Source organism: Malania oleifera, chromosome 2, assembly GCF_029873635.1.
Source record: "Malania oleifera isolate guangnan ecotype guangnan chromosome 2, ASM2987363v1, whole genome shotgun sequence".
NCBI lineage: Eukaryota > Viridiplantae > Streptophyta > Magnoliopsida > Santalales > Ximeniaceae > Malania > Malania oleifera.
Window position 1 is genome coordinate 148,338,479 of NC_080418.1, and position 24,101 is coordinate 148,362,579.

A 24,101-nucleotide genomic window follows, 5' to 3' on the forward strand; every position below is an offset into this window, starting at 1 on the left:
ACCAATTAGGAGTAAGCTAGTTACTGCCATTTGTAGTAGAAGGGGTAGGGATAGACCTAAAATAACATGGAATGAGATAATAAGGAAGGATTTAGTAGCTCTTAAGCTGTCCAAGGAATATGAACTTGATCGTGTGAATTCGTGGAAAAGGATTCATGCAGCCAACCCCACTTAATGGGACTTAAGGCTTGGTTTGTTAACATTTTACGTAATAAAAATGTGGCTCATAAGAACTCACCTTGTGTAAAAAGAAAGGTGATAGCTCGTAAACTTGGCTTGTGAAACCAGTTCCAGCATCCATAATAAGAGCCCAAAGATTGGTACAAGATGCCACACAACTTATAAGCAGACCATCAGCATTCCCCTTCTCCACATGTTGGGCCAGTCTTGCATCAGCAACATTGTAATGGTACCTGTGCACAGAATAATAATCAGTACATCAGGCAACATCAAGATTAGAGAATCATATTCATCAAATGCCAGTTATCATTACTTTGGGCTTTAGCATGCTCAACAAGAGCAAAGCGAAAGAATGTCTTCCAGCATCAGCCACACCAGGTACCACGGCAAACCCTCCAACTGTACCAGGGACCATGAGTGTGGCAGTCCAGGGTCCCACTTCCATTCAGATCTCTATCACAGTCTCACAGTAGCAATAACATAAATCTGCAATATCTGTCTCCACTGGATTGGTGCTTTGTAGACAAATGGAATTTTCTTGTAATAAGAAACCTTCTGAATTAGAATGACTATAATCTAGATTGAACGTTGCTTAATTTTTTGGTTCTTATTTGCTTAGCTCGGCATTGGTATTACAGTACTTCATGGAGGTAAGCTATCCTCCGCTACAATTTTTTTAAACAAAGGAATTATACAACTTCACAAGACAATAGAAGGACAACGTAATATAAAAAGAAGCAAGCAAAAGTTCACATTATTAAACAAAGGGAATGCCAAGGAGCAAGATATTAATCATATTGAGAACGCAGCCCAAATCATATGAGAAATAACAACGGACACCGCTGGATTTAATGCAGTGAAAACCAAAAGGTGACCTAGGGAGCAACTCAATGGGCTATAATACATGCAGAAGCATTTGCATCATGTCAAAATGACCCAGAAGAAGTTGCTGCAGAGTTGCACAAACTGAACCCACCTTTTGGAGGCTCTGAACTTGCGCATAAATCCACACTCTAAGAGCAGATTTGGCATGGATTTACCCCCACTTCATAAATTGCACTCTTTTACTCTTTTCATGAATTGAATTTTGAGATCTATTGATTCCCACATTTACTCCAAGCCCAATTGTTATTAGTGTAAAAATCCTTCATTGTTATATGCTAAGATTAGATTAAAATAGATGACCTAACTTGAAAAGATATGTCACTCCCTCTATTTATAATACAAATTAAATACATTCTAATGACAATAATACCCTTACTTTATCTCACTAATTAACATACTAATACTCTTAATAATAATAACAATAAAATACATAAATAACCTCTAACACTCCCCTTCAAGCTGGAGCATAAATGTCAATATGCTCCTAGGTTGTTACAAATGAATTTACCACGTGCACCCCCCAACGCTTTGGTAAACAAATCAGCAAGCTGCATATCTGTCTTCACATAAGCGGTGGTAATGAGCTTCTGCACAAGTTTCTCCCGAACAAAGTGGCAATCAACTTCAATGTGCTTTGTCTGCTCATGAAAAATCGGGTTGGAGGCAAAATGAAGTGTAACTTGATTGTCACACATCAATTTCATAGGCTGAACCAGACAAGTTCACAAGCAGTATGAGCCATAGTTCTATATTCTAATTCAGCACTTGACCTTGCCACCACAGTTTGTTTCTTACTTTTCCAAGAAACCAAATTACCATTAACCAAGATACAGTACCTAGTTGTGGATCTCCAGTCGGAAGGCGATCCAGCCCAATCTACATCTGTATATCCATGGATATAAGTGTGACCCTAATCACGATATAAAAGACCTCTCCCGAGTGCACCTTTGAGATATCTCAAAATGCAAAATACTACGTTTCAATGACCTGTCCTCGAAGAATCTAGAAATTGACTCACAACACTGATTGAAAAAGATATATTCGACCAGGTGACAATGAGATAATTCAACTTTCCAACAAATCCCTTGTATTGTCTAGGATTAGGTAGCAAATCGCCCATATTCGACACTAACTTGGTGTTAGGATCTACGGGTGTGTCAATCGGTTTTGTTCCCAACAAACCAATTTCATCCAAGAGACAAGAACATATTTCCTCTGTGATAAAACAGTTTCGATACAAGATCTAGATACTTCTATACCTATGAAGTATTTCAACAATCCCAAATCTTTGGTCTGAAACTTAGCCTGTAGAAAAACTTTAAGACTCTAAATACCTTTATCATCATCACCTGTAACAACAATATCATCCACATAAATAAGAGGGATCCTACCAAATGAACTATGGCGATAAAACACCGAATGATCCACAGCATACCGTTGGACCAAACTCAAGTATTACAACACTAAAACGACCAAACCATGAGCTAGGAGACTATTTTAAACCATATAAAGTCTTCTTGAGCCGACACACTAAGCCAGACTCCCCCAGGGCAACAAACCCAGGTAGTTGCTCCATATAAACCTCCTCCTCAAGGTCACCGTGCAAGAAAGGATTTTTCACATCTAACTAATGTAGAGATCAGTGACAAGTAATAGCCAAGGAGATGAACAAATGTATTGATGTAAGTTTGGCAACCAGAAAAAAAGCATCAGAATAATCCAAACCATACACCTGCATGTATACCTTAGCAACAATACGGGCCTTTAGAAAAGCCACTGAACCATCAGGGTTGACTTTCACAGTGTAAACCCAGTGACAACCAACTACAGACTTGTTAGGAGGAAGAGGTACCAAGTCCCAAACACCATTGTCATGCAAAGCATTCATCTCTTCAACCATAGCATCCCTCCACCCAGAATGAGCTAAAGCTACCGAAACAGATTTAGGAAGGATGGTAGATGATAGAGCAATAACAAAACAATAATAGGAAGGTGGTAAGGAGTCATAACAAACATAGTTGGAAATGGGATCTTTCTGAATAGCAATAGGAGGATCAATATCAAGGGAAGTATGATCATCACACGAGGAAACCAAAGGCGTGGTAGCAGAAGCTAAAAGGGATTCTCTTTCTTGGAGCCGTTGTTGTGAATACACCAACAAATTAGGATGATCAAGACGATAAGAAGGGCTCGAACTACATGGAGACTCAGATGGTTGGTTGGGCAAGGACAGCAACGTAGAATCTAGAAGACTAGGCTAAGGAAGAGATACATTAAGCTCAGAAGCAATTAGTGACTAGGTGTAGTAAGGTGTAGACTCAAAGAAGGTAATATTGGCATATACAAATAAGCAATGAAGCACAGGACTATAACAACAATATTCCTTTTCAGTATATGAGTAACCCAGAAAGCCACATTTTACAGCACGAGGATCCAACTTATCCACCCTAAAAGTTAGTTGATGAACAAAGAACACACAGCCAAATATACGAGGAAGAGAAAATACAGGTGAATTAGGAAAGAGAATGGAGTAGGGAATTTTACCATCAAGAATAGAAGATGGCATTTTGTTGATCAAATAACAAGCAGTAAGTACAGCATCACTTCAAAACACTTTAGGTACATGCTAACGTGCGAGTGATTTCAAGAAGATGCCTATTTCTACAACCCCTTTTTGTTGCGGAGTGTCGGCATAGGATGATTGTTGAACAATACCAAAGTAAGTCATAAAAGTAGTGAATTATGCACTAAAAAACTCTTTAGCATTATCACTTTGAAGTATTCGAATTAGCAATCCAAATTGAGTCTTTATTTCATAACGAAAGGCACAAAATACATGAAATAACTCAAAACGATCGTTTATAAAATATAACCAAGTCATTCTTGAATATTCATCCGCAAAGGTTACAAAGCACCGAAAACCCAACTTGGACACAACCCTACTAGGACCCCAAACATCATAATGAACTAACACAAAAGGGCTTGTAGCCCGTTTATTGACTCGGGAAGCGAAAGGAACACAATGGTGCTTTCCCAACTGACAAGACTCACAATCGAGACTAAACACAAAACTCAAACTAGTAATAAGAAATTTTAAATTTTCCAATGAAGGATGACCATGGCAACAATGAATTTGGAAAGATGTGGCAACAACAGTGCACGCGGTAGAAGGAGATAGCGGCTCAAAGTGATAGAGTCCAACTTCACGCCCTTCGCCGATCGTCTTCCTTGTCTTCAAATCCAGAATAACCACATAATCAGGGAAGAATGTCACTAAACAATTCATGGATTTAGTAATTTTGCTAATAGACATAAGATTGAAAGAAAATTTGGGAATATATAAAATCGAAGGAATAGATATAGAAGAAGTGGGATTCAGAGTCCCAATTTCCTTGATTGCAATGGTGGATCCATCAACAAGAGTAACACATGGTAAATTTGCAGGATATTAAAGAGTGTAGAAGAAGTTAAATATACTTGTGATATGATCGATCAATGGCAGAGGAGTCTATAACCCAAGGACTAGGACGAGAAGTACTAGATGACAAGCATATTGTGTTATTACCTATTTGGGCAAGAAATGCAATGGGAAGAGAAGCTTGTTGTGACGCTTGATACTGTTGGAACTTGGAATACTCTTCCTCTAACTAGATACAGTACGTTGCCGCCCACTCGGCCCCAAAGATGAGGAGTCGGTGGTGACTGCATTGGCTGCCCCCAAAGGTGTGAAGTCAGTGATGGCTGCATTTGCAACACGTGAAGGTCTGCCATGAAGATCCCAACACTGCTCAATAGTATAATTACTCCATCCACAATTACTACACTTGCGAGGAGCACCTCTACCTCGTCCGTCTCTACCACTACGACCACTCGAACAACCTTGATAACTTTTGCGATTGTTTGGTAGAAAACTAGAATCACCCTGAGTAGCAAAGGTTGTCCTCGCAAAGCTAGATGCAAGAGTAGGAGAATGCATGCTAAAAGGAAGCACGAAGGACACAAGAATAAACATCGATAAATGATGGCAGCTAGACACTACTAAGTATCTGGGATTGTGTTGCCTCAAACTCAGGTCTCAAGCTTGCTAGAACACGAAGAACTGTCATCAGCTCCCTCTACTTCTGCATCTCATGAACGTCGGGGATTAAAGGTTGCACGACGTTAAGCTCCTCATTAACACACTTCCTCTCTCCAAAATAATTTGCAACACTCCTATCTCCTTGCTGTAACTGAAAGTACTCCTAGGATAAATCATACATACATGTAATGTAACTGGAGTATAGAAGTTTGACATAATCCCAAATCTCCTTGCACGTATCTAGATGCATACACATCCATGCAATCAGTGACTCCATTGAATTCCATAAGAGGGAAAAAATCAAGGCATCTTCTTGAACCCACATGTCTTTTCTCTTCTCATCATAAGGATCAGATTGGAGCAAGTGGTCATATTTCCCAAGTGGTCATATTTCCCTAATCCTGCTAAATAAATCTAAACAGCTTTAGACCACTGATTATAGTTCTTTCCATCCAACCACACCAAAACAACAAGAACAATCAAAACTAAATGGGACAATCACAAACTATGTCAAGCACCGACACAACCACGGACAAGGTGAACAAATAACCAACAGATATAGCACTGCCACAGCCTCACAACTAAATATACGAACACTGCCAAGGCTCCCAAAAACTCACAAAGAAGCCTTCACAAACCCTGAACAGAGATTAACAGAATACCGGGAGTGCATGGTTGAAAAAGGTTGAATTTTTTAGCAAAAACCAGGCCTAACAGCTTGATAATATAGTCTAGAGAAGGAATAATAACATGGCAGAGGAAAAGAAAAAAGAAAAGTGGCTGGAACTTCACTCACGCGACGGTGCGCGGGGTCGGCCCTGCTGGCATTTGGCCAGCACGTGAGGGCTCGTTCGTATGGTTGGTTTTGTGAAATAATATGGGATGGAGGTGGATCTGGGAATGACAGCTGCAGGAATGGTGTTTTCCAGTGATGGCTGAGGGTAATAGTGTTTTTGTTGGATCACGCTCTAATACCATGTTAAGATTTGACTAAAATGAATTACCTAACTTGAAGATAGGTCTTTATAATACAAATTACATACATTCTAATGACAATAATACCCTTACTAACTCTCACTAATTAACATACAACACACTTAATAATAATAATAATAATAATAATAATAATAATAGAAGACATAAATAACTTCTAACAAAACACCCAAAAATAAAAGTCCAAGCTTTGGTTTTCTTGTCGTAAGTAGATTAGAGGAAGAAGAGAAGCAGTGGCAGCAAGCATAGGCACAGTCAATAGAAGAAAGCAGCAACATCAATTGTCACCATCATCCCCCCCCCCCCCCACTCTCTCTCTAGCATCCCACCACCGACTTTTTGTTGCTTAGTCCCAGTCATAAGTCCTCATTTTGCTCATCATCATTCATACTTACTGAAATTATACCATTCCATAAATATTATATAAAGATCACACAGCCACATCACTTTCATATAATAACACTCGTATGTCGTTGATTATGTATTCATATTTCATGATAAACCTTGCATTTCATTTATTTGAATTCTCCTCCCACTACCACCCATTAATATATAATTTAACTCATCCAACAGCATAAAGGACAGCACCTACAAATGATAACTAGAAAACTTATCCTCTGCACTGCACACGAGATTTTGCAAGTGAAAGTTGAGTAATTGCAGAAATAAGGTCCCAGACTTGCTGAAGACAAGTGAAAAGTATCTCAAGGTTTTGTCATGGGAATTTCGCAAGAGTTTTTTGCCGCTTTGAAACAACAAGTTCCAAAATATCACAAAAACAATCTGGATGGGCTGAGGCCCCCCTTACAATTTAATTTTATAAATGGATATATTTTATTATATAGCAGTAGGACTAAAGACTGTTGTAATGCATATATATATAATACATATATTATAAGCACAAGATTTGCCCTAACATTTTACAAGTGAGGTAGTTTAATTTTATAATGGATATACTTTGTTATACAATATGAACTAAAGATTGTAGTTTAAAAACAATATCAAATATATTAGAAGCACATATTTACCATGAGACATTGCAAGTGACTAATTTAATTTTATATAATAGGAACTAGAGATCGCAGTTTTTTTCGTTAAAACAAAAAAGCAGTATTTAATATATCATAAGCACAATTTGTGCTTATATATGCCTATGCAGGCAAATCCAAAACTAATGAAAGTATTAATACAAGATAATAAGAGCATCCTTATATTTTGATTTCTTTTATTATTTCATAGATTGAGTATGGATCGAATAAATTGAATAATTAATTTTGATAAGGATAATATGAAATTTCACCTCTTCTGTATGGAGTTTAGATTATTTTATAGGAACAGTATTCATCATTTCATAACAGAATGCCTTTGACAATGCCAAATTCTTTGTAAGCCTATCCATATTCATTTTTTTTGTCTGGATTATTTGATCAAATTTTTGTAAGAAAAAACGAATTTTTTATATATTAGCTTGAGCAAGTAGTTTTGGACTATAGACTTTGTAGTGTCAGCATATAAACATATATTTTTTTATGTGTTTACTATAAGGGAAAAAAAATCATTCATTAAAAAATGAACAAAAATACAAGCTTCGGAGAGCAAGAAATCCACCAGTACTCAGCTGAAGTGCTGTCCTCCAGTCAGTTGGAGATCAGACAAATGAAACCCCCCAAAAAATTCCAAAGGAGGGCCCAACAAGAAGCAAAAAGACTACTCCATCCCAAATCAAGAATAAAGAAGTAGTTCTAGCGCTGAAAATTTTCCCGTCTCTCAATCCACCAAACCAGAGAATAGCATAAATCACATATATCCACAAGACCATCGGCCATCCCCTTTTATGCTCTTTCCAAAACCTCAATATGGCAACAAAAAGAATTCAGCCACACTCAGTGAGGCTACCCACATTTCACCAAACTAGAGAACAAGGTAGACAACAGCGTTGTGCCATCCAACGATGAATATGAGATGTGCATCAGTTTCATTATAGACTCTAAGCACATCGCACAGATATCTAGACTGCTGGCCTTTATACAGCCTCCTTACCAGTAAAAAGTCATTCTTATCAATCCCAATAAGAGACAAAGTTCAAACAAATGCCTTGATCTTAAAAGAAACCTTAGTCTTCCAAATGACATTATTCCAATGTCCAAGGAAAAGAAGAGAGGGTTGGAGGTTTCAATAAATGAAGAAAAAAATTTAAACAAAAAGGAACCCAAAGAATCCCCTAACCACACCCTAGAATCACTCCTCCAATGAGGAACAGAAGATTCTAAAAAGGTGATGGGCTGATCAACCTCTCTTTCCTCGAGATTCCTAAGAAAGTGGAAATCCCAAGTAAAAGTTATACCCCTGCAGAGAATAAAACAAGAGATCAGAGCATTGTGGAAGGAAGATAATCTGAAAAGAAGCAGCATCAAAGCCTCCAAGATAACCTCCCCCAACCAAAGATCCTCCCAAAACTAGATCAAATTTACATCACCCATTTTGAAGCAAGTGAGAGGGAAGAAGAGCTGGGCAACCGCCACTCTGGTACCCCAGCCATTCTGATGAGACTAAAAAATTTACTCCCAATGACCTTGTGCCAAAGGGAATTCATTTTCATGTGTTTTGTCTTTGCATCATCTTATCAAAATTTCATGGGTGAAAATGGGCTTTACAGTTTTTAGGGGCCTGTTTGGTTGTGGAAAATTGTTTTTATTTTCCATTTTCAGCATTCCAAAGAATTACAAAATGCCACCAAGTTTTCCAGTTTTTTATTATTTGTAAAGGAAAGTTGGAGAACAATAAAAAGACATTTTATAACTTTTTTATACAAAAGTTGGAAAATTAGAAAATCAAGGTAGCACTTTTGTAATTCTTTAAAAAAAAAAAACTTGAAATGGAAAATAAAATTATTTTCCACAACTGAACAGGCCCTTAATATTTTGCTCAGGAAAGGTCCCTGGAAGGGTATTTTTGTATGAACAAACTTAGAAAGTATGAATGTTTTTGTTAGATACAATATTGTACTTGGACTAGGCCCATACAGGATATTTTTTTATATAGAAAATTTTTTGAAAATTAGGAGATTTTTTTAAATTGTATGGTGCACTTAAAGTGGGTCCATATAAAATTAATTTTTCATAAGTTATCTTCAAAAATAAGGATCTTTTTGCCTAACAAATGTGCTAAACCCTTAGCATATCTGGACTTCTATATAATATAGAATAGATAAGTAACGAATAAAGAACACAATCATCCAAGGACCTCTAATAGACAGAAAAAACAATTTTTAAACCCTACTCCTGCAAGGGCATTGACTCAGAAAATTTATCACTGGATTTCTAACCTTTTTTCTTTTGGCTGTACTGATTTCTCAACCTAACAGATATCTCTGGTTCATTAGCATTAAATTCATAAGCATGCCACCAAATGCCATTAAGGAGCTGCCTTCAACAAGCACCATATATGTCCCACTACAAGCTCATGGAGTGGTTTGAAACATTTTAGTCCAGGGCCAAAAATCATTTTATTAATTTGTAAACCACCAATAAAACCTTCTAAATCGTTTTACAAGTGCCAGAGAACGAGACCAACCAAGATTTATCAGCTCTTCATGCCTTCTTGCAAAACAATGTTCTGATGGCAGAGTTTCAAACCTACTTCAACAAGCATTGGCCTGGCATCTTTCTAAAAACTCATATAATAGATTCATAAATGCCTAATCCACCCAAAAAAAAGATCAGCAGAAGGTTCAGAATCACTCCTCACTCCCTTTATTTATGAACTTGCCAAAATATTAACGTTAAAAATGATGGCCAAAGAAAAAAAACATCTTCATAGTTCAAGCCATGTGGTTAACAATAAAAAATTCAAATTCCACAAGAAAGGATAAAGAAAAAATAAGCATGCATGCACACATGAATGCTAAAGAATAACTTTCCCTACTACCCATACATTTATATATGCATCAAAAAACTGAATCACGCATTTTATTGGAGGGAGAAAGACAATAGAAATTATTCGAAACAGTTATACCTCTGTTTCATTGGTGGCCTAGCATTGTAGACTGTAATCCACTGCGTAGCAGGAACCCCTAATCGAACCTTCTTCTTCTGTTGCCCGTCATCATCTTCATCAATATTCAACCTGCCCCGCTTTTGGCCAACTTGATAGATAATCTAGCATTGATTATGTAAATAATAATAATTACACATCCCTAATGAGCATCCTAGAAAGAGAAATTCAAGTTAAAATTTTCAGTTATAAACAGCACTACCTTTTGAGCTCCATCAGTGTTTATTGGCCGTATAGCTGGATTTGGACCAATCAATCCCTCAAACAGAGAAATTAGCTTGGAATAATTGGGTGCTTCGTCAAATTTCATGTTCACCACAATCTCAAGAAATTGTTTGAGGGGTGCAGGGCAGAAACAGCACAGCATTTCAGGGGATGTTGCCATCTTTTTCTTGCAAACTAGAAAGGATTTGTTATCACCCTAGCAAAAAGTAAATGAATGCGTAGAAGTTGAATATTTGTTATTGCACAAGCAAAAAGGTCTTGAATAGATTATAAACACAATTATACCTGAAATCCTTGCCAGGGTAGCCGGCCTCGATGAAGAAAGATAAGTGTATATGCAAGAGATTCTAAATCATCTCTCCTACTAGCAGTTCTTCCCAAGTGAGCATGAACGCTAGCATATCTAACAGTTCCTCTGGACAAAATAAAAGGTAAAATGCTATGTGATAGATGGAAGGAAAGAGTAAATTCGTGAAATGAATCCTGAGAACATGGCCTTCACCTAAACATATCAGGGCGTTGGTCGTAGTCAACATGCTGCCCATTAGAAGAGTCTTTCCACTTTGTTGCTGAAAATCAAGTTTTATGACAAAAGCCAAAAAAAAAAAAAGGAAATAAAATTTTAAAGATATTAAATAAAGAGATATAGTAGCATGAGATTTTCACCTAATCCAAGGTCAACCAGAAACAACTTCTTCTCCTGTGCTGTCATTGGCTGACCAAGTAAAAAGTTCTCTGGCTTTACATCTCCATGCACGTAACTAAAATCAAGCAGTCATATGAAATGAAACAAGCAACAATTGAATAATAAAATAAGAAATACCTATATCTTGTAAATAGATTCAAAAACAGGAAATACCACAACATACCCTCTTGAATGCATCTTCTCTAGGATTGATAAAGACTCTACTGCAATACAAGCTACCATTTCTGAGGACATCCTGCAAACAGAATGCAAAAAATAAAAAAAATAAAAAAGGTGAGAAAAATGCAAGGAGAATAACATATTCAAAAAAAAATAGAGCACAAAATATGCTTTCTTTGTTTGGGGGAAGGGAGAGAATAAGGAAAAACTCTCTGATATGATGCATCAAATGTAGGAGTTGAAAAAGCATCTCATATACTAAGCTTATAAGTGCAGGGCAAGAAAAAGGCACCACTAACAGCAAATAGCTTGTAATGCCATCCACTTATTATTTAGATATATCATAAACCTAAAATTATGAGAAAAAAAACACCAACAAGTGAATGATCTGTCATAAACCATTGGAAGATGTTGGAGATTTTTTTTCTCAACTATACTTAAAAGAAGAAGAAGAAGATATATCACTAAGTTAACCTGAAAAAATTAGTAAATAAATGAAAAGAAATGACAACAAAATTAGGAGAAAAAGAAAACAAATTTCATCGTAGTTTCAAAAACCTAAGTCATTGTCATTTTATGTGGAGGAAACATTGCAGCCAAATATAACTCAGATATTGCAGCATATGGCCTCATCACACAATGTCAAAGCTGTACCCATAGACTAATGCTGTGAACTCAAGTATACTGTTACTCAAAAAAAGTTCTAGGAATATTTTGTCAACGAATCTAGAACATTTTGGAGGGCAGTGCCTTTAGGTTTGACATGGAAGGTGTGGAATACGAGAAACCAAAAATGTTTTGAAGATGCAGAACTTCCTATACATAAGCTCAAATTCGCTGTTGAATACCACTTGTCCAGCTCCTTTTTTTCCTAGTCTATCCTTTTAAATTTTATTGATAATACTATATATTAAAGCTTGATATACATTGTTGACCCATAATCTAATAGCTTAAACTTTTAGATAAAGTAGTAATCTAACATGGTATCAGAGCTGGTTATCAGGAAGTCCTGGGTTCTAGTATTGTTGCCCGTGTTTATTCATGTGGTATTTTAAAAATTATTGCGTTGCCTGTAATGGGTGTTATTTATCTCCCCATGTGCTGTCATGCTGCATGTGCAGGGGAGAGTTAAAGCTTTGTACACGCTGTTGGTCCACAACCTAATAACTTAAGCTTTTAGGTAAAGTGGTAATCTAACACCATGTTAGGGTTAGTATCTTGTCTACATCTCCACCATAACTCACATGACCAAAGGTTGACCAGTACAGTAAGTATTTAGTCTCCATCTCCACATACATCATATGTACAAAGGTTGGCCTTTCTTCTGGGTCCTTTAATGAATTTTGACAACTTCAATTTAAAAAGAAAAGGCACACACACACACACACACACACCAAGAAGCCAAAAAATCAAACAATTGAAGTCTTCCAAACACATTGGTATGAGTTGAGGTACTCTCACAAAAATTACCCTGATGGGAGACCAAAGAGCAAAGAATATCTATGTATCACTATAAATGAAATTTTTAACAAGAAAAACTATAGCCTTAAACTAGCTGAATGCTCTCAACCTCTCATACAAATAATCCTGATTACCAATAATTTTTAATATTTTTCATAAAAATAATCCTTATTTTTACCCATATATTCAGAGCTTCAAAGAGCCTACACCAGTGGGTACAATCCCTGTGGAGTTTTGGCTTTCAAATCAAATAAGGCAAAGAAAAATGGGACTGATTTACATCAAGGGTGAGACAATAGAAAAAAAAAAAAAAAAAGGAGTTACAGGAAAACTCACTTTACACATCCAAAACCCAAACTCTAGAATCAGTATGAGAAGTCAGAGAAAAGGCAACTAACACCCCTTCCCTCTCACTCAAATTCCTTCTAAAATAAAAACCCTCAGAGGCAATAGTACCCTCAAAAAGAATAACTTTACAAACTGGACCATTATGACGATCTGATAGGAAATAAAGGCAAGGAAATGCAGAGCTAAAAAAAACTGCCCAGTCCACAAATCCTCCCAAAACCGCACTTCCTCCCCATCATGTGCATGGACAATAACCCAAGGAAAGAAAATTGCAAAATCTGAGAAATGAACTCCCAGGAGCTTCCATGAGTATCATTAATCCTGATTCTGGCATCCCATGTATTCTGCTGGATTCCAAATTTACTGTGAATTATTTTAGACCATAGGGATCCAGATTCCAAAGAAAAATGCAATAGACAACCCGCCAAGGCAATGTTCTTACGTATCAGGTTACAGAGGCCTGAAAGGTCCAAACCACCACACTTTTTCAGCTTACAAACTCCATCCCAACCAATAATGATCCCTAGAACCATCTTCCCACACCCAACCACATAAAAAAAAAAATTTTAAAAATCACTCATCAATTTTTCTAATTTTCCACCAACACTAGCTGGTACTGTAAATAGATAAAAAAGGAAAAGAAAAAAAAAAAGTGAAGAGGAATAGAAGACAAAGAATCCCCAAGCCCATCCTTGGGGATTTGCACCGCCATTGATAGTATTGATGATCCAGAAAAGTAGTGGGCCCACACAAATTGTTCCCTAATCAATAATTCTCAAATACCAGGCTCCCATCCCCATATTATTGCCAGTTGCATAGCCATAATAATGTTGATCTCAGTGAAATTTTCCCCTTTCATTTATTGAATATCTGTAATCTATCGATAAACTAATATTAAAACTGAATACAGTTGGGCCTGGTGCCACCAAGCGATGCTCTCTTTGGCTTTGTTTTTCATTCAAGCATATCAACTTTTGCTCATTTTTCCCAAGTCTACCCTTTTTATTGTCTGTTTTGCTTCGCTGTGCATGCCTCAAGCCAAAAGGGATCCAAGGAAGGGACCAATCAAATCTCTACAAAGTATAAACTATATAAAAATTGAATTCAGGTTCATCATATTGTGAATTTGAACTTAAATACCTATTTATGAATGAGCAGATAAAACAAATGTATATGCACATCCAACTTTGCACTGCATGGGCTTATCACTATTATTATTTTATTTGAATATTTAAATGATTTTGAATGATACTAAAATTACTTGTGCTATTTCTATGCTTTGCCACAGAGTCTACATACCACCCAGTCATCATATATGCACGTTCTGAGCAATATTTTTTGCAAATCATGGGAATTTATTTTATTACAATTCCTAAATTACGAGATATTACATATAAATGACTAAAGATGCATGAAATTACAAATGAAATTTAAAAAAAAAAACACATCTATTATAAACAAAGCCCTAAAAAATACACATAAGCTTACTACAATAAAGAAAACCCATTCAAGAACAGGACCCAACAATCCGTTGACCCTGTTCTTTGAAGATGGTCTCAAATTTTGGTCAAAGACTTCCATCCAATTACCCATTTCCCATCTCACATCACAAAGACAATAAAGCCTGCCAGTCCCAACGGAGATTCAAAAAACAAGTTTCCTTAAAACAAGTTTTCTTTATTTTGGGACAGAGTACAATGTTTGGCTTTCCATCTCACATCACAAAGATAATAAAGCCTGCCAGTCCCAACGGAGATTCAAAAAACAAGTTTCCTTAAAACACCTGCTGCAAAAGCCCAAAGGGAAGCCAAAAATTGTACTGTGTCCCAAAATAAAGATAAATTCAACCCCTTTCCAGTGAAAATATGTGTATTACATTATAACCAGTCCAACTAACCAAATGATCCCTCTTCTTCCCTATCCTTGACAAAGAAAATCCTCATTATTTTCTCAATTCCATTAGCTACCCCAACAGGAATTCTAAAAATGGATAAGCAATAAAGAGGAATAAAAGAGAGAGAGAGGAACAACCTTGTTTACAAACTTAAACAAGGGTGATACAACCATGTAAAATAAATAAAGCACCTCTCCACCCATCCAAACATCTAGCCACCTTAGCCAACATCAAAATATTACAGTGCTACAATTATTACCAAAAGGAAACCTAAATAGGTAAAAGGCCAATCTATACTACCACACAGCCAAAGCAACCAATTCCAAAGCCCTAAAATAGCCCCCATCCCAATCTTCTCCAAATGAATTTTTAACCTAGAGGTCTGCTCAAGAATCTAAAGAATAGAAAGAACATTCAAGAAAGACTTCATGATTAGCTAGAAAGAAAATAGTTTCACCCCGCAGAGTCGCAGACTGTAAATGAGACACTACCATTCCTTCACTACCCACCTCAAACCCTCTCAAGACCCTCTCCATCTACCAACCTGCTAAAGCATCTACAACAAGAAGGGAGAAAGTGGATCCCCTTGCCTAACACCCCCCAAGGCCCTAAACCACGACTTGGGTTCTCCAAAAAATTTCACCTAAGAAAGACACATTAGATAAACACCCACTCGTCCAAGACCACCACCTCTAGTCAAAACCCTTGTCAAGAAAAATATCATCCAAAAAATTCCAACTAACGTGACCGTTTTCCTTCTCAAAAATCCAGTTTAAATCCGATCCCCTTCTCTTTCCTTCAGCAAACATCCTCCGCCACCTCATTAGCTACTAAAATAGCAACTATTGTCCATCCCCAACAAAAACAATTTGAGCTTTAGAAATAGTGTCACTGAACCTATCTACAAGAAACTTTGCAATGATCTTGCACACACTAGTAATAAAGTGATGAGACAAAAAAAAAGCATTAATTGGCACCAAAGTGATAAACATTGAATTAATACCATTCCCAAGAACCCATTCGCATTAAAACTCATTAAAAAAGTTGACCGGATCCACCCTCAACCACATCCCAACAATCTTGGAGAAGAAAGCCTTATTAAATCCATCCAGACCTAGAGCACTAACCTCCTCCTCCTCCTCCTCCACAAAAGATCTCTCCAACCAAGCTACTTGGACATTAGAAATGAGATTACTGACCAAACCCTCAACCATAAGGTGAAAATAATCTTTATCAATAGAGAGAGAGAGACGGAGAACTTTGGCAATCAACCTTGCTCACATAACCTCCCACTCCCTCAATTCCAATTCTCTAATCAAATTGCTCTCAACTTCCCATTAGCCAATCTATGAAGAACTTAGAATTACAACCACCCTCCCTAACCCATTTAAACTTAGGTTTTGCCTCCAACTCCTAATTTGCTAAAGAATTAGATCCTCCACCTAATTCTTCAAAATAACATGCTTAGCAACCTCAACATCCAAAAGCCCTCCCCCCCCCCTCCCTTTTTTATATCCAACAAATCAAGATCTCCATAATTCTAGACTTCTTAACCCTTATATCTCCAAAGACATCTAAATTTGACTTTCTCAAAACTTCTTCTAATCTCTTAAAGTTTTCTTTTTTGCATTCTATATTGTCCACCATTTTAGAAACTGATTCAGAAAAATAAATAAATAAATAAAGCTTCTCATTCTAAATGGTTTTTGTTCATAAAAGAAAATTCACTTGAATAACTGTGCTTCTATTGTTGTTCTTCACAATTATCAAGTTTCCCAAAAAGAAAACAATAAATAAATAAAAACTGGGTATTCAAAAAGCGCACACACACACACACACACATATATATATTGGTTATAAAAAGTGGGATACTCACGACTGTCCTGAAGAATTCCATACATCCCATAGGCTAGGACCTAACATGTCCATGACCTGCAGACACAAACAAAAGTCAACCAATATTCTCAATCTCACAATAAAAATAAAAGAGGATGAAGCCAAGTGAATCCTACCATTACATAATAGTCTCCTTGTTTTCCTTTATAGTGCACTCTAGGCACTCCGTGACTACCACCTAGAGTGCTGCAAAACCAAAAAAAAATCAAGAAGAAGAAGAAGGAGTTAGACAAATAAGAACAGCCACTTATTACTAAAACAATTCCACTATCCAATAAAATTCTCATACATACTTGTACACTTGCCACTCATATGGAGGACCATAGTTACAGCCTTTGCTGTTCCTGTGCTCAAATTTCAAGGCCACCTAATAAAAACACAAACTTGAAATAACATGTCTCTTCTGAGGCATCTAATAAATACGCAAATTGGAAGGATGCTTGAAAATAATAGAGGGAAACCCAATGGACAGATATAACACCCTAGATATTCAAAGACTTTATAGATATACCTCCATAGCTCCAGGTCCTGTTGTACGGTCATTGCCACCAGAAACACGACGACCAACAAATACCTGACCAAACCCACCTTTTCCCAACTTCCTCTCAACCTTGTAGAGAGGTGACCCTCCTACTTGAACCTATCAAAACAAACCAACATCAGAGCTACAATCATGACAACAGGAAATAACAAAATATTATCACACTATCATAATACATGTGAACTTGCTTAGCTTGTGCTTGGGAGAATGGATCTCAAGCCCAGGATTTGGGATTGTGCAGATTTAGACTGAGTATCATACAATATCATGTTGAGTTTTGCAGAATTTCATACAAATCCAAATCCTGAACTCCATCCGAACTCACTGTTAATTCCTACGTTAGTAATGAAGACCAACAGTCACAAATAACCAAACTATAGAACTTGGTACATTGATTCAACAGAGTACCTGAAACAGAGTGCTATAAGAACAAGATATTAATTAAAAGTATATAGTATAGCCAAAATACTTCCAATTATACACCAAGCCAACATGCAAATGGAATTCCATCGGAGAAATGAGACCATATATGTATCCCGCCATTCATTGAATGTTTTAAATACAAGCAACGGATATAATTGAAATATTTTCAACCCAATAGATCATCAATGCATGTACACGCAAAGAAATCCTCAAACAATAATAGACATTAAATGGTCAAAACTTTTCCAATCAATCGAAATTGCAAAAAAAAGAATATGCATGCTCACCCTTTCAGGAAAAGGCGCGGTGCTACCTTCTTCCTCCTGCCCGGTAACTTTGTTAGCGCTCAACCCACCACTATCATCACCCATCGTCCCAACGACAATTCGTTCTACCTCTGCGTCCTCGAGCTTCCTAGATTGCTCTCGATCCGAATCGCTGTTCCTCTCTGATATGACGATTACTTGCGGCTCCTTCTCTTTCTTCGCCGCCAATCTCGTCCGCGGCCTACCCTCCTCGACTGCCTCCGCCGCCTTTGCTTTCGCAGCTTCCTTCGCCGCTGCCGCGCGAGTGCGTATGTAGTTTCCGACCAAATGCTCCGATATCACAGGATTCCGGCGCTGGTCTACCGGAGCACGACCTCGGCGTACTCCTCTGCGCAGCTCCGGCATCCTTCGCCCATGCAATTAACCCAGTATCCTCCCGATTGGACCATTATCGTCCTCAACTAATCTCTAGAACCCCAATCATTGATGAATTTTCGGCTTTTGAGGTATGTATGTTGTTGAAGATGTTCTAGGGTTCGTTCGCGTACACTGTCGAAAATGAAATGGGGAACGTAGAGAGAGAGAGAGAGCGAAAAGGAGGACATGAAATCGGCGATGTTTCCGTTATAAAATAATTAGCTATTTTTCCACACGTGCACTTGTCCGTAGCTCATATATTTAATTTTGAAATAGTAATTAAATAAATTTTTAAATAACAAAAAAATATTTATTCATAATATCATATATATGAACATTTAGAATTTGACATATTGACATTTAGAAAAGGTATATTTTTTTGTCTTAATTTTAAAAAATTTAAAAAAATTAATGTTTTATGATTTTAAATTTATTTATGAAATATTTTCATAGAAATTGGACAAAAAGTCGAGCTTTATTTAATCTTAAATATTTTTTAGTTTATCCTCAACGTGTCAAAAAACTTTTTATGACACAAATTAATTAGCTTATCTTTTATAAAAAATATCTAAGTTGCAAATGATGATTATGAGGTGATTAGTATTTTTATAACTATTTAATAAAAAACATTTTTTGCTTTAACTTTTAGAATTTAAAAAATTATTATCATTTTTAATACTTATTTAATTATGATACATGTTATGCGTCATATTTTTTCACACAAACACGATCAAACAATCCATAAATACCTATAAAAAAATACCCTAGAAATTTCTCACATGCATGCTCCTCAATTTCTTTTTTTTTTAATTTTTAAAACACAAAAAAACAAATAGGAATTAAAAAATATATTTTCTCATTTGATGAGAGATCTTTTAGGAAGATATAAAATAATTACGAGGTGATTATAAAAGTGTTTAGAGCATTCAAAAAATCAAATCAATTATAAAGAAGATGGCAAAAAAAAATTGCAATTTAATTAGGAAGTTAATTATCTAAAAATTATGAGGATATTTTGCACTTACACTAAATTATATCGAGTTCGAGAAATTCACTTTCTGTAGAGACCCGAAAAATTATAATAATTAAATAATAAAATAAATAGAGAGAAGGGATTTCAGCAAGGTCTCGTCAACGAGTGTAGAAGAGCTCGTCGACGAGCAGGGCTCTTGGGCTCGTTGACGGAGACGCGTGTCTCGTCGACGAGAAGTTACCGAGATTGCCATTTTTAGGGCCTAAATCTCATCGACGAGGAGAAGGCGTTCGTCAACGAGACTATTGCCTGGATTCGTTAGCGAGGAAACGCGGCTCGTCAACGAGGCCACGTGGACAGCACTCTATATATATCCCAAAATAGATTTTCAGCGAGAAAATTTTATTTTATCAGTTTTTTTTTTCTCTCTCTCTACACGGTTTCTCTCACTTCTCTCTAAGTTTCCGGCTCTGTCTCTCCTCGGTTCGACAATTAGAAGCTACCACGGTAATCCTGGGGAGATTCTTTACAGCATAACCGGAGCAAAATGTTGACTTGAAAAGTTTGGGAATCATCCCAAAACCAGGGTCAATAGATTATTTGGGTATTGTTACCAAGTTTATTTGAGCCTAAATTTTGTATTATATGAGAATATACTGGAATTTTGTAAAGTAAAATCAGGATATTACATTTTCAGGAATAGGGTGTTCTGTGGACCCCAGTGGGTGATATTTTAGGAACCCAGGTAAAATGATACATGGATTATAGTCTATTAATTATGCATATATGGATTTGGGGAGAATATGTATGTGATAATTATTTAGGTGAATTCAGTTGTTTGATTGGGAAATTATACGTGTGTTATCTCAGGATGTTGAAATTATGAACGCCGCACGCGTGAGATTGTAAATAGCATTTAGTACTCAGATAATCAAGTAAGGGAAATATTCTATGCTAAGAAATTTTAGTATAGTTATCAGTAAAAATTATATGTTTTACCAAATTATTATTCAGATCATAGAATATTAGTATAACAGAAAATACAGATTTGGGAGCATGTGAATCTAATTATTTAATTGTGTGACATGAGCTCGTAACAGATTGGTACAGTATTTATACAGTTCACAAATACCATGTTTTACAGTATATTAGTAAAAAATACCATGGAATATATATATTCTATAAAATGATGAATTTTCAGTATACATATAGATAGAAATTTTAAAGAATATTCAGAAACATGATTTATAGAATTTCCAAGATACCATGATTTACAGTATACGTACAAAAACATATATTTTCAGCATTTTCAAAATACCATGATTTCAGAACCATGACACCCAGATACTCAGATATTCAAACAGATATTCAGATATACAAATATTAAATATTCAGTCAGTTTTTCAGATTTTCATATCAGTTTTACAGTGTTATGGTTATTTCAAAATCATGGTAAACAGTAATATAGAAATATCAGCTACATATATAGTATTAGACCCTCATATACCAGATTCAGTCAAAAGAGCACGGTACCGTAACTATTTTCAGTTCAGAGTGCAATCACATAACTCAAATAGTATGTGGATTTTCAGCAGTCGATCGTGCCTATGTTTTGTACGGACTCCCCATCAATTGAGGTTGAGGAGGCCGATCTAACTTTCGAAGTTCAGTTAACTTATCTTGGTCGGGCAGCTAGTGATAGGTCCCACTTGCAGGCCACACAACCCTGTCATGAGGGGTTAAATCATGACTTTCAACTATCCATCGAGGGAAATTTTTCCAGTTATTATATATATATATATATGTGTGTGTGTGTGTGTGTGTGTGTGTGTGTGTGTGTGTGTAGAGACTCGAAGAAATTATAATGATTAAACAATAAAGGAGGAAAAGGTAATTATAAAGGGGGTCACAGCAGGTAGTGGCTTATTAGGATCGTCGACGGGGACATGTGTCTCGTCGACAAGAAGATACCGAAAGGCTATATCTCAGTTCTTAATTTTGTCGACGAGGAGTAAGCATCGTCGACGAAAATTCCTTCGTGGACTCATTGATGAAGTGAAGTGGCTCGTCAATGAGTGCAGGTGTATAAATAGCCCTAAATCCATATTTCAACGCAGAAACTGGAAAATATCATTTTTCTCTCACTACATTTTCGTCCTCTACCCGTCTCTTTAGGATTTCGGGCTAGATTCTCATCGGTTCGACGATCCGAGGCTGCCACGACACTCTTAAGAAAGTTCTCTTCAAATCTGCTATAATGGATCTGTAAAACTCCCAAAAAGATATATAAAAGATTAGCGGATTGATTTCCAAAAAATAAAAAATTTAAAAATTAAAAAAAAATTAATTAATTAAAAAAAATTATTAATTAATTAATTAATTAATCAGATTTTAAAAGAAAAAGAAAAAAAAATAATTAATTAAAATTTATTTTTATTTTATTAATAAAATATATTATTAAGCTTCAGGTGACTTCTCAAATTGGATTCACGCCCCCCCCACCTTTCTTCTTCTTCATTCTTTTCTTTTCTTTTCTTTTCTTTTCTTTCTCTGTAACTCTCTGAACTCTCTCTCTCTCCTCTCATTCTCTCTCCCTCTATCCTCGATTTCGTGACGGATTTTCGTCCGATCGAAAATCCGAAAATACCACTGGACTCCATTCGCCGTTGCCGTCATTTCTACCGGAGCGGATCGGTGGTAGGAGCGGCGTAAGCATATTCCCTGGGGTAAGCCATTTCCCCCTTTTTCTTTAATTTCTTGTAAAATATAAGCCCAATTGACGAACGGACACCACCACGAGAATCTAGGGATGATTCTCTACAAGTCTAGTGGGACGGAATTCTCATGGGGGTGTCGGGCCAAAACTCCAAATTTGGGGTGCAGCGATTATTAAGGGGCTTATTTTTAATTAATTAGCATTAATTTAGAAATGCTAAAATATTAAGCATCTGCGACTGAAATAGGATTTTTGAAATTTAGGGCTCGGGTGAGCGCCGCGGGTGTAATTTTGGGACCCGCAGGCAAAATTTGAAAAAATTAAGTAGGGATATTAAATAATAGTTTAAATATTAATTTGAGGTATTTGGAGCCTAGGGAAGCTAGATGAGTATTATTGTGGAGAAATAAATTAATTAATCGGGGGAAACTGTAAATTGCAGGAATTATATTTCGGGCGCCAAGGGCGTGAAATTTTGGGTCCTAAGGAATTTCTCAATAGTCAGGTAAGGGAATAAACTAAAGCAGTAATTTTTCATACAAATTATTATTGATTATTTCTAAATTTATTTTTAGAAAAGCATATGTTATATTATGTATTACGAATAAAATGTACGATTGGGAAAATACTGCTATGATGATTAAAATGTATATGTATGTATAAGATGTAAGTAATTCAAGATTTTAGAATATGAAGTATGACTTTTAACAGCATATGTGTGGCATGAATATTATTTTGTGTGAAATGTATTATGATGTGAAAGATTTTACGAACAAAGCATGATTTCAGCTATTATGAAAATATGAGTTATGTTGTGATGGTTTTGACGATTATGTGATAAATGTTGTATTTTCAGTATATATATACCTGAAACGATTTTGGCGCGAGGCCATATATTTATGTTATCGGCACGAGACCGTATCTATGTTTTTGGCGCGAGGCCATATTTACTATGATTTTGGCGCGAGGCCATATGTATGATTTCGGCGCGAGGCCGTATCTATGTTTTCGGCACGAGGCCGTAATGATGTTACGTATGATCATGTATTATATGTTTTCACAACCAGGATGTTAGTTTAGTTCAGACCAGGAGCTCGGTACCGTAGCTATGGGTTCATTTTGGCACGAGGCCTTATTAGTGCTACCGTCCCACGAGGGGATGGGAGATGGATAGTCGATGTGGCTTTCAGTAGAGTGTGGACGTCCACCTGGCAGTCCGGACCAGGGTGTGGCGGGCTCATCGTACTTACAGACATATTTGATTCGGCAGTGGTCGGCCAGCCATTGTCGGGTCCCGCCTTCGGGCTGCACAACCCGTCATGGGGGGTAATACATGACACCAGCTAGCTAGTCATCCTGGGTTTGTTTTCAGTACTACAGTTATAACAGATGATTTTATGTATGATATGATTTGTTAATAGATGTGAAAATATATGTTTACACAGTACGATATGATTATGTTTATAGAATTATGAAATGTACTTTATACATACAAATGCATTAAATATTCATGTTGCCACACAGCTGTATTTAGTTTATTTTCCCTTACAGAGAAGTGTCTCATCCCCAAACTTAATTAATTTTTCAGGAGCTCCTGAGAGACTGGCGGGTCAGGGCCGCCGTTGAGCTAGTGAGATTACCCTGTGAGAAGGGTAAGATTTTGTAATAGCGTCAGAGTTATTTTGTGTTTGACCCTAGAGATATTTGGATGTATGTGAGGATGTATAGAATGCTCTGGTATTATATTTTATGACTGGATGTTTGAGATTTTATGTGTACTGCTGCTAGGTTTTCTGCTGTGTATGACAGGTGTCCCCACTACCCACGGGTTCGGGTTGACCATTTTATTTATTATGTGATATTTTATGTTAAGAAATTGAGGGACGT

The 24,101-nt window shown here is 36.5% G+C and overlaps 1 protein-coding gene across 1 annotated transcript in view; it reads right to left on the reverse strand.

Moving 5' to 3' along the window:
- The window catches only part of LOC131149305 (casein kinase 1-like protein HD16), a 31,139-nt gene extending 12,380 nt beyond the window's left edge, over positions 1 to 18,759 (reverse strand). Inside the window, exons 1-12 of the mRNA XM_058099647.1 lie at positions 18,130 to 18,759; positions 17,390 to 17,518; positions 17,172 to 17,245; positions 16,995 to 17,064; positions 16,859 to 16,914; positions 11,284 to 11,355; positions 11,081 to 11,175; positions 10,917 to 10,983; positions 10,700 to 10,829; positions 10,392 to 10,610; positions 10,151 to 10,293; positions 239 to 413 (exon numbers count right to left, since the gene is read on the reverse strand). Of these exons, the coding sequence (XP_057955630.1) occupies positions 239 to 413; positions 10,151 to 10,293; positions 10,392 to 10,610; positions 10,700 to 10,829; positions 10,917 to 10,983; positions 11,081 to 11,175; positions 11,284 to 11,355; positions 16,859 to 16,914; positions 16,995 to 17,064; positions 17,172 to 17,245; positions 17,390 to 17,518; positions 18,130 to 18,513 (1,614 nt within the window). The 5' untranslated portion in view covers positions 18,514 to 18,759. The remainder of the gene's footprint in view (positions 1 to 238; positions 414 to 10,150; positions 10,294 to 10,391; positions 10,611 to 10,699; positions 10,830 to 10,916; positions 10,984 to 11,080; positions 11,176 to 11,283; positions 11,356 to 16,858; positions 16,915 to 16,994; positions 17,065 to 17,171; positions 17,246 to 17,389; positions 17,519 to 18,129) is intronic.
- Positions 18,760 to 24,101: the final 5,342 nt, after the last annotated feature.